Here is a 10,240-nt window from a genome sequence, read left to right on the forward strand (position 1 = left end):
AAGTGCTATTATTACTTCAAATCTCAGATGAATAAAGTCTAGGCACAGCACAAGTGAACTACAGAACACAGAGCTATTAAGTTTCTGACGAGCACACATACATACTGTAGGGACCTGAGCCCTCTCTGAGTCTAACCAGGCTCTATGTCAGCTACCTTGACAAAGCGGAAGGAAAAGAAGAAAGGATAGAGCAAGATTTTTGGATATCCACACTGTTTATATATCCAGAGCTACAGAATACAGGGGATCTTTGAGTTTACCTTATAGATGAGGACACTGGGGCTCCCCATAGTCAGAGAGGAAGTTAGGGGGAGAACCAACTAACCACCAGAACTTTTCTGATAGAATCTTGACCTTGAATATTCCAGGCCTGCACTGTTTCTTTCACTTTCTTATGCAGATACATTTCCGAAACATGGGGCCAGGCTATGCTACAGAGTCAATCAGTCACCAAAGATCCATGACAAGGCAGGAGGTGGAGCCTGGGTGGCCACCTGACTATATAACCCTTCCAGTCTCAGGGTTCTGAAGAGAAGTGGTTAGTTCAATAGTTTTCAACTGAGCTCTGGAAGCAGACCTTTCAGCTATGAAGGTAACAAGCATCTTTCTTCTCAGTGCCTTGGCCCTGTTGAGCTTATCTGGTAGGTATCTTTGCATATTTTTCTGATTTGAACCTTTTTTTTTTTAGATTTTATTTATTCATGAGAAACACACAGAGAGGCAGATGGGATGCCTGGGTGGCTCAACAGTTGAGCATCTGCCTTTGACTCAGGGCGTGATCCCGGGGTTCGCGATGGGGTCCCACAATGGACTCCTGCAGAGAGGCTGCTTCTCCCTTTGCCTATGTCTCTGCCTCTCTCTCTCTCTCATAAATAAATAAATAAATAGACAAATAAATAAATAAATAAATAAATAAATAAATAAAATCTTTTAAAAAGAGAGAGAGAGAGGCAGAGACAGAGGGAGAAGCGGGCTCCATGCAGGGAGCCCAATGTGGGACTCAATCCCATGACCACTCAACCGCTGAGCCACCCAGGTGGATAATGAGCAAAACTTTTTTGACTTGTTGCATTACTGAGCTCATTACATTCTAGACTTCAAGTCTAGCCCTGGACAGATCTTTTGGTCCCAAAGAAATGAAGTAAGGTCAGGGACCTATTCCAAGGGATTTCTTCAAGCCCAGAAGCACTTTGCTGCTTCTCATAAAATTTAGCTACGAAGAGCTACTTCCTTACCTTGATCAGCTCAGAAATTGTCAATATCAGAATCATTCTCACCAACATATCTTCCTTTGGATATTATCAGGTTAGTTCCTCTTCCCTTCAATGAATTCATCCAAAAGTACCATCCCCTACATGATGTCAGCAAGACCTGTTATTTTCTAGGGAATGTAGCATGGCAATTTTAAGTATCTATCTGTAAATACAAGAAATGTGAATTAGACTAATAATCAGTGTAATCAGAGGGAAAGAGCTCTTTTGGGGACTCATGGTGAGATGTCAAAAGAGCTCCATTTTTAACATTACTTACTAGAGAAGACACATATAATTGCAGTTTTGTGTCACAAGATAATGTTAGTGCTAGTGCTATTTCACAAATTTTCATATAAACTCTCCACATCTCCATCTATAAATTGAATTAAAGACACAGACACTTCTCACATCACTAATTATGAGATCAAAGGTCTAGTAGCCAGTTGTGAGAAGGTGGTGAGCATTCAGAAGGTATCTGCTCTGTGCCTGACACATTTCAAGCAGTTCCGTGCATCACTTCTTTTTTCAAAGAAATGTGTCAGAGGAGGGGCAAGACGGCGGAAGAGTAGGGTCCCCAAGTCACCTGACCCCACCAAATTACCTAGATAACCTTCAAATCGTCCTGAAAATCTACGAATTCGGCCTGAGATTTAAAGAGAGAACAGCTGAAACGCTACAGTGAGAAGAGTCCGCGCTTCTATCCAGGTAGGAAGACGGGGAAAAAGAAATAAAGACACAAAAGGCCTCCGAGGGGGAGGGGCCCCGCGAGGAGCCGGGCTGAGGCCGGGGCGAGTGTCCCCAGGACAGGAGAGCCCCGTCCCGGAGGAGCAGGAGCTGCACCAACCTTCCCGGCGGGGAAAGGGCCTCGCAGGGAGTTAGAGCAGGACCCAGGAGGGCGGGGATGCCCTCGGGCTCCCGGGGACACTAACAGACACCTGCGCCCCGGGAGAGTGCGCCGAGCTCCCTAAGGGCTGCAGCGCGCACGGCGGGGCCGGAGCAGCTCGGAGGGACTCGGGCGGAGGAAAAGGCTCCGCACGGAGGCGGCGGCGCTGCCGGGAGCGCGAATCCACCAGCGCAGGCCCCGGAGCACAGGGCGCCGGGACACAGCCCAGGATCCCCCGGACACAGCCAGGATCCCCCGGACAGGCAGAGGCCGGGAGGGCCCAGGACAGCAAGGACGCTCCTGCCCGGAGCTGAGCAGATCAGCGGGCCCCGCCCCGGAGCCTCCAGGCCCTGCGGACAGAGAGCCCCGGAGTTACTGCGGGGGCTGAATCCAGGCTTCCAGAGCTGGCCCCGCCACTGCAACTGCGGCTGTTCCTCCTGGGGCCTCACGGGGTAAACAACCCCCACTGAGCCTCACAGTGGCCTCACCGGATAAACAGCTTAAACAACTTTTACTGAGCCCTGCACCAGGCAAGGGCAGAGCAGCTCCCCCAAGTGCTCACACCTGAAAATCAGCACAGCAGGCCCCTCCCCCAGAAGACCAGCTAGAGGAACAGGGGAAAAACAAATTATTGACCAAGCAGCACTGGAAAGTTCCAGGGGAAGTCGAGGGATTCACAGTATACAGAATCAGAGGATACTCCCCCCTTGTTTTTTGTTTTTTGATTTCTGTTTGCTTCCCCCCCTTTTTTTCTCCTCTTTTTTTCTCCCCTTCTTTTTTTCTCCTTTTCTTTTCTTCTTTCTCTTCTCTCTTTTTCTCCTTTTCCCAATACAACTTGTTTTTGGCCACTCTGCACTGAGCAAAATGACTAGAAGGAAAACCTCACCTCAAAAGAAAGAATCAGAAACAGTCCTCTCTCCCACAGAGTTACAAAATCTGGATTACACTTCAATGTCAGACAGCCAATTCAGAAGCACCATTCTACAGCTACTGGTGGCTCTAGAAAAAAGCATAAAGGACTCAAATGTCAACTTTCATGAAATGCCCGATTGAGATGCTTTGGTCATAATCAAATTCTGCTTCATTTTCTTGAGGCTTCAGCAGGTAGGGCATGATTAAACACCAGTGAGAGGGATCCCTGGGTGGCGCAGCGGTTTGGCGCCTGCCTTTGGCCCAGGGCGCCATCCTGGAGACCCTGGATCGAATCCCGCGTCGGGCTCCCGGTGTGTGGAACCTGCTTCTCCCTCTGCCTGTGTCTCTGCCTCTCCCTCTCCTCTCCCTCTCTCTCTCTCTCTCTGACTATCATAAATAAATAAATTTAAAAAATTAAAAAAAATAAACACCAGTGAGATGTCCTCTTGAGATAAGACAGAAATAAGGGGTAGAGTGGAGCATCTGGGTGGCTCAGTTGGTTGAGTGCCTGACTCTTGATTTCAGCTCAGGTCATGATTGCACCCTGCATCAGGCTCTGTGCTCAGCAGGGAGTCTCTTTTAGGATTCTCTCCCTCCCTCTGTCTCGCCGTATTCATGCTCTCTCTCTCTCTCTCAAATAAATAAATAAATCTTTAAAAAAGGAGGAGGGGAAGAGAATGGGGGGAAGATGGGGAGGGGGAGTAGGAAGAGGAGGAGGAGGAGGAGAGAAGGGGAGCAGAAGAGGCCAGCAGAAAAAGTCACAGTCAGGACGCCTAGGTGGCTCAGTAGTTGAGCGTCTGCCTTCGGCTCAGGTTGTGATCCCCACACTGGGGATAGAGTCCTGCATCAGGCTTTCTACAGGGAGCCTGCTTATCCTTCTGCCCACGTCTCTGCCTCTCTCTGTGTCTCTCATGAATAAATAAATAAAATCTTTAAAAAAAAGAAAATAAAAAGTTACAGTTTTCAATGAAAGCCAAAAACTGCAAATAAGAGCAGATCTGGCTTCTCTCATTTAGTTCTTGACCTCATATGTCTGATTTATGTTTTCTAGGTAACACCAGAGCTAATAACATGCTGCAGAGACAGGTAAAAACAATTTTGTACTTTTTTCTCTCTCAGGCTAGAACTGTTTGTTCCACTCAACACACAGTGAAGCTGTGACATTTCAGTTCTACCTCAAGTCAAGACAGGTGTGTGGTACTAGCAAGATTGGACCTGCTAAGTGTGCAAAGTAATAGCAGTGCCCGCACCAGAGCTTTTGCTGAAGAACAAATGCACTGACATACAGGCAGTTTCCACACAGTCATGCAATGCTTGCTGGGAAGGCATTCTGAACATTCTGAGACTATCTAGTAGGACAAGGATTTGGAGTGGAAGGATGGTATTCTGCTGAACTTCACTCCAAGCAGTCCTTCCTCCTTACAGCCAGTTTGACCATGTCGGCATAAAGTTCTCCCAATCCCCAAGGTGGAGCTCTAATTTATAACGAGCAAAAGAAGATAATAAACTGGTTCTTCCTCTACAAAAATATTCTATATCTAAGTTTTCTTTTATAAGGTAAATTGCAGTGAATTTGAAGACAAGAGGAAGAAATGTCCCTCTATTCATTTATATCTAGTGATGAGACAGATGGCAAACCAAAAGGGCATGAGTAAATAAATTATTACACTAATGCTAAGGGTTATAAAGAAATTCTGGTACCATCTGGAACCTAGCCTGGTTAGATCACAGAATGGGCCCCTTAGTGAGATATATTTTGAGCCATGAAGGACAAGTGAATGTTAGCAAAATATAACTGGTGAGTAGAAGTAGTAGACTGAAGTGGTTAAAAGCCACTTCAGGACCTAGACCAACTGGGTTTGAATCCTAGATCTGGAATTACCCGTTATGTGGCCTCTGGGTGATTTAATCTCTTTGTGTTTAAGTATCTTCATTGGAAGAAGACTATAATAAATAGTTCATAGGATAGTTGTAAAGTGTAAATAGAGTAATACGGGCAGCCACGGTGGTGCTGCGGTTTGGCGCCACCTGCGGCGGGGGGCGTGATCCTGGAGACCTGGGATCGAGACCCACATCGGCCTCACTGCGTGGCGCCTGCTTCTCCCTCTGCCTGTGTCTCTGCCTCTCTCTCTCTCTCTCTCTCTCTGTCTGTCTGTCTCTCATGAATGAATGAATAAATAAATAAATATATATATATAAATAAATAAATAAAGTAATACATGAAAGCACTTAGGAAAGTGTCTGGCCTTTGACAGCCATTCCATAACTACAGATTCTTACCAATGTCCAGGAAATAGGCTGTGCAAGGGTTCCCAGGGCAGAAAGCACCTGGTGTCGTCACATGATTAAGAGAAGGGCCACTGATGGGATCACAGTGAGTAAGGAAGACATGCTCATGGTGTGGCTGACCTGAGAGGAACCAGCACCTGCCATCATTGTAAACTTGAACATGACCTCACTCACCTTATTTAGACCTCACACCACCGCCGTGACATAGGTGTGGAAGTGATAATATCCTTCCCATTGTGCAGATGAAGTGACTGAGGCTCAGAGACACCGTATTTGCCAATGTTTCACAACTTGTGAACAGCAGAGGCATTATGTGCAATCAGGCATTCTGATTCCAAACCTTGGATTCTCCCTCTTAGGCACTCAGTACCACTCCCTTTGTCACAGCCATGCTTCCATCTTCAAGCTGACCAACTCCAGGGAAGTGAAAATCATTTGAGAGACTTTGCTACAAACTCAAAGAATGTTAAGTGATGGAAAACGATTCTGTTTAATTCCATTTTTAGGCTAACTGTAACCTTAAGGTGAATGGATGTAACAAGATCTATAATCCTATCTGCGGGAGTGATGGAATTACCTATGCTAATGAATGCTTGCTATGTCTTGAAAACAAGTGAGTACAGACTTGAATTTCCTTTAAAATATATTTTAAGTTAGTGGTCTTCAAGTTTTTGTATATTTTATCCCTCTAAGTTCCAATCAATAAACCAATAACATTAATCTTAGCATGAGAGAAACAAAACATCTGGTCTTTCCAAAAATAATTCTCAATCTCTTTTTCTCATTATATATCTGGTATGATTATCTACACAGATATGCATGTATTTATGTGTGTGTACTGTGATAGAAAATAATATTTATTGTGCTAAGCATCGGGCAAAGCATTGAATATTCATGAACCCCTGAGGCAGAAAATACTAAGCCCATTATACACTTGAAGAATTTGAGACTGAACTTAAATAACTTGCTCAAGATCAACCAGCAGTAAGTGACAGATCTGGGTCCAAATCCTTGCTCTTTCAACTGTGCTTTAAAGTCAGATACCAGACTAAGTGTGAGATACAGAAGGAAGTCCAACATGTTTCAAGTCTGAATTTGCTTACACTCAATGATAATACAGTGTGGTGAGTGGAAATAAGAGCAAAATACTCTGAGAGCATAAGATTAAAAACAACTAATTATACCTGCTAGGATTTGGAAAAGTTTGGAGGCTTTGTCTAGGCCATAAAGAAAGAGAAAGAGAAGCACTCCAATAAGAAGAATAATCTGAACAAAAGGGAGGAAGGTATTAATAACATGATGATAAGTATTAATAACACATGATAAATGTGTTAAGGAAAAGATAGTGGAATTGAGGAGGAAAGTGGTTGAATGATTCTCTCAACTTTAAAAAAAAATCACTTGTATAACAAAAATCCATGCTTTTACAGCAAATCAGTTGATAGACTGATTTTTAAAAAGCTAATATAGCCAAAATACCTTTCAGTTTAAAAAATCACAGGAGCGCCTGGATGGCTCAGTTGCTAGAACATGTGACTCTTGACCTTGAGGTTGTGAGTTTGAGCCACATGTGGGGTGTAGAGATTACTTAAAAATAAAATCTCAAAAAAATCATGCTTGGTGATGGTAAGGACTATTATATACTCAAACCCTCAAAAATGCAATTAATAATTATATGGATTAGGTGAGCAAAAACATACTTATGTAACATTTTCATTTATAAAGATGAGAACCAAAATATTAAGTGTTCTGCTTTGTGGTGAATTTATTTCCACACTGAAGATTTGTAAAAGGAACTCTAAAACACATGTCAATTTTCTCATGACCTATGCTGTTGACATAAAGGTCAAACATAGTATTTCCGTCCAAGGGGAAGAGAAAGCAATATAACAGCCTGGAGTTTGAGAAAATTTCCAAGTGCTAAAAGGCCCAATATTTAGAGTGAAATGTTGGGAAAATATGAACATAGAGCTGAGATACTTCATTTCCTCAGCCTTTAAAACCCACCTGTCCTGCTTACTTGTTCTGTTTTTTTTTCAAAAATATTTAAATATGGGAAGAACATTTTTTAAAATTTATTCATGAGAGACACAGAGAAAGAGAGAGAGAGGCAGAGACATAGGCAGATGGAATATCAGGCTTCCTGAAGGGAGCCTGATGTGGGACTCGATCCCACATCCTGGGATCATGCCCTGAGCTGAAGGCAGAGGCTTAACCACTGAGCCACCCAGGCGTCCCAGGAAAGAACATTTGAATGCCAGAAAATACAACTTCTCTTCCTATATTTCTCAGATAAGAAAACAGGCCTGGGTAGGTAGGTGAGTTGAGAGTCCGACTCTTGGTTTTGGCTCAGGTCATGATCTTATGGGTTGTGGGACTGAGCCCAAGTCCAGTTCATGCTCAGTGGGGAGTCTGCTTAAAGATTCTCTCCCTCTTTCCCCTCCCCCTATTCTCTCTCTCTCTCAAATAAATTAATTTTTTTTTCAAATTAATTTTTTAAAAAATGTCTAGAGAGAAAATGTGGTTTTTATCTAATGTTAAATACTTGCAATGTACCATATTTTTCTCTCTACTGCCCAAACAAATACATTGCAGATGTTACTAGAGCCAAGCTATAATCCTAGTTGTTAGGTTTTGAGATGGGTAGACAAAGATTTGTACCTCCTTGATCAGTATGTGCTTGTCAGATATAGTCAGGAAGGACTTTTTTCTATCTCTATGTCAATTCTGTTCTATAGACCAACAGTTTCTAGTAGAACTTTCTGCAATGATGGAAATGTTCTATATCTGTGTTGTCTAGTATGGAAGCTATTAGCCTTGCCACCAGTGCTTAAAATGTGGCTAGTACAACTGAGAAACTAAATTTTTTTTTAATTTTTATTTATTTTTATGATAGGCACACAGTGAGAGAGAGAGAGAGAGAGAGAGAGAGAGAGGCAGAGACACAGGCAGAGGGAGAAGCAGGCTCCATGCACCAGGAGCCTGACGTGGGATTCGATCCCGGGTCTCCAGGATCGCGCCCTGGGCCAAAGGCAGGCGCCAAACCGCTGCGCCACCCAGGGATCCCCTAAATTTTTAATATTATATAACTTTAACTGATTTGAATTTAAACAGCTAAACAGAGATGGTGTCTTCTATACTAGATATCATAGCTATAGGGCAACCCAGGTTGCTCAGTGGTTTAGTGCCGCCTTCAGCCCAGGGCGTGATCTTGGAGACTGGGGATCGAGTCCCACATCAGGCTTCCATCATGGAGCCTGCTTCTCCCTCTGCCTGTGTCTCTGCTTCTCTCTCTCCCTCTGTGTCTCTCATGAATAAATGAATAAAGTGTTTAAAAAACAAAGATATCATAGCTGTAAAAGGGAGGTCATTTTGTGTGCTGTGTTTAGATGTTTGTGCTATGTTTGCTACACAACTCAGACATAAATATTGTGCATGGATAATATTTATGGGACAACAAAACATTAAAAACTCTTAAAATGAAGCATCATCAAGCTCCAGATAAATCCATACATGGATATATGGAAGTCAGATGTCCTCAAGTAACAGAAAAAGAAGAATTTTTATAAACCAGTATATTCAAGGAAAGGATGGTTAAAAGAGAGAGAGAGAGAGAGAGAGAGAGAGAGCTCTGAAAAACAATCTCATGAGGCAAAATTATAGGATTTAGGAATATTTAGCTGACCAAAAGGAAAACTGATTTGGGAAAAGTGGTGTGTTAGGGAGCACAGAAGTTTTTTTATCTGGATGGGAGGATGCTCAGAGCTAGCAGGTATCAGATAGGATATAGATATTATTTCCTTTTGTGAGATCTCACAGGTATTAAACCCCAGAGTTCTAAGATAGAAGATCAGCCAATTAGCACATTCTGTAGTAAGTAGCCCAGGCACCAGCTAAAATGGAAACCTTGTGGCTAGGAAAATGATATTAGGAGCAAAAGAAGCAATGATGAATTAGAGATTGATTTTGGAGGTTTACTATAAGCCACCTTTAGTAAATCTTTAAACTCTAAAGACAGACATTTTTCCTTTCTGTTGTATCTGTAATGTATGTAAGGAATAGTGTCTGTCAATATTTGATGAATTAATGAGTAAGTGAATGAATAAATGAATGAAAGACAGGGAAATGCGAATAAATCTGAAACCTTTCTACTTTAAATAAACCTGATGTTTTTCCATTGTTTTTCTCCTATGGTCAATTTTTTTTTTTGTCAGCAAAATTTAAGCTGATTTTTTTAAATCTCTTCTACAGGAAACGACAAACCTCTATCTTGGTTGAAAAATCTGGGCCTTGTTGATAACCAAGATTCTAAAATACCCTGTGGTACTACAATGCCTAGTGGGCCTGACTGTTGAATAAAATGCATCTAAATACTTCCTGCTGTTCCTGTATCCTTTTCCTCAAAGGCATGTTTTATTAGATTGGGATCAGGGGACTGAGACAAACTTAGAACAGACCAAATTTTATAAAACACAGCCATCCTGAAATCTTGGACAAGGTTTCCATCATGATGCTTTTTCCTTCCCCATTCCCTTCCTCACATACTGACAACTGAATACCTCAGGAAATGTGATTACAGATATTAACTCACAGGACTCAGCTGATCATGAGGACATATAACCCCACAGAGAATTAAACAAGCATCAGAAGGAATACTTGGAAAACTCTCAGTCCAGAAACACACTGTTAGCTTTCATTGACTATAATAATTCCTTTAGGTTTCCTTGGGATTTAATAGAGCATCTATTGTACCCGTACTCTGTGTAGTTGACTTGGCTGTATATGAGAGCCACAGTAACTCCGTAAGGTTATCCTTATCCTCTGAGTCAACTTAGAAAAGTTAGATAACCTGACTACTAGCACCAGCAAGTAAAGCATCAAGTTAGGTTTTTAATCCAAGGTG

At 42.5% G+C, this 10,240-nt stretch overlaps 1 protein-coding gene across 2 annotated transcripts; it reads left to right on the forward strand.

The window, feature by feature from the left end:
- The first annotated feature begins 548 nt into the window (after nt 1–548).
- On the forward strand, nt 549–9,713 carry SPINK1 (serine peptidase inhibitor Kazal type 1). Of its 2 annotated transcripts, XM_055332377.1 has the most exons (4): nt 549–641; nt 4,100–4,134; nt 5,844–5,950; nt 9,589–9,713. In XM_055332377.1, the coding sequence occupies exons 1-4, from the start codon at nt 587–589 to the stop codon at nt 9,632–9,634; spliced, it is 243 nt and encodes an 80-aa protein (XP_055188352.1). In that variant the 5' UTR covers nt 549–586; the 3' UTR covers nt 9,635–9,713. The 2 variants fall into 2 exon arrangements, 1 of the variants encoding a protein (XP_055188352.1); XR_008665322.1 differs by lacking the exons at nt 549–641; nt 9,589–9,713 and adding an exon at nt 1,685–1,958 and having other exon boundaries at nt 5,844–5,924.
- Nucleotides 9,714–10,240: the final 527 nt, after the last annotated feature.

The sequence above is a fragment of the Nyctereutes procyonoides genome, unplaced genomic scaffold (assembly GCF_905146905.1).
Source record: "Nyctereutes procyonoides isolate TBG_1078 unplaced genomic scaffold, NYPRO_anot_genome, whole genome shotgun sequence".
Taxonomy (NCBI): Eukaryota; Metazoa; Chordata; class Mammalia; order Carnivora; family Canidae; genus Nyctereutes; species Nyctereutes procyonoides.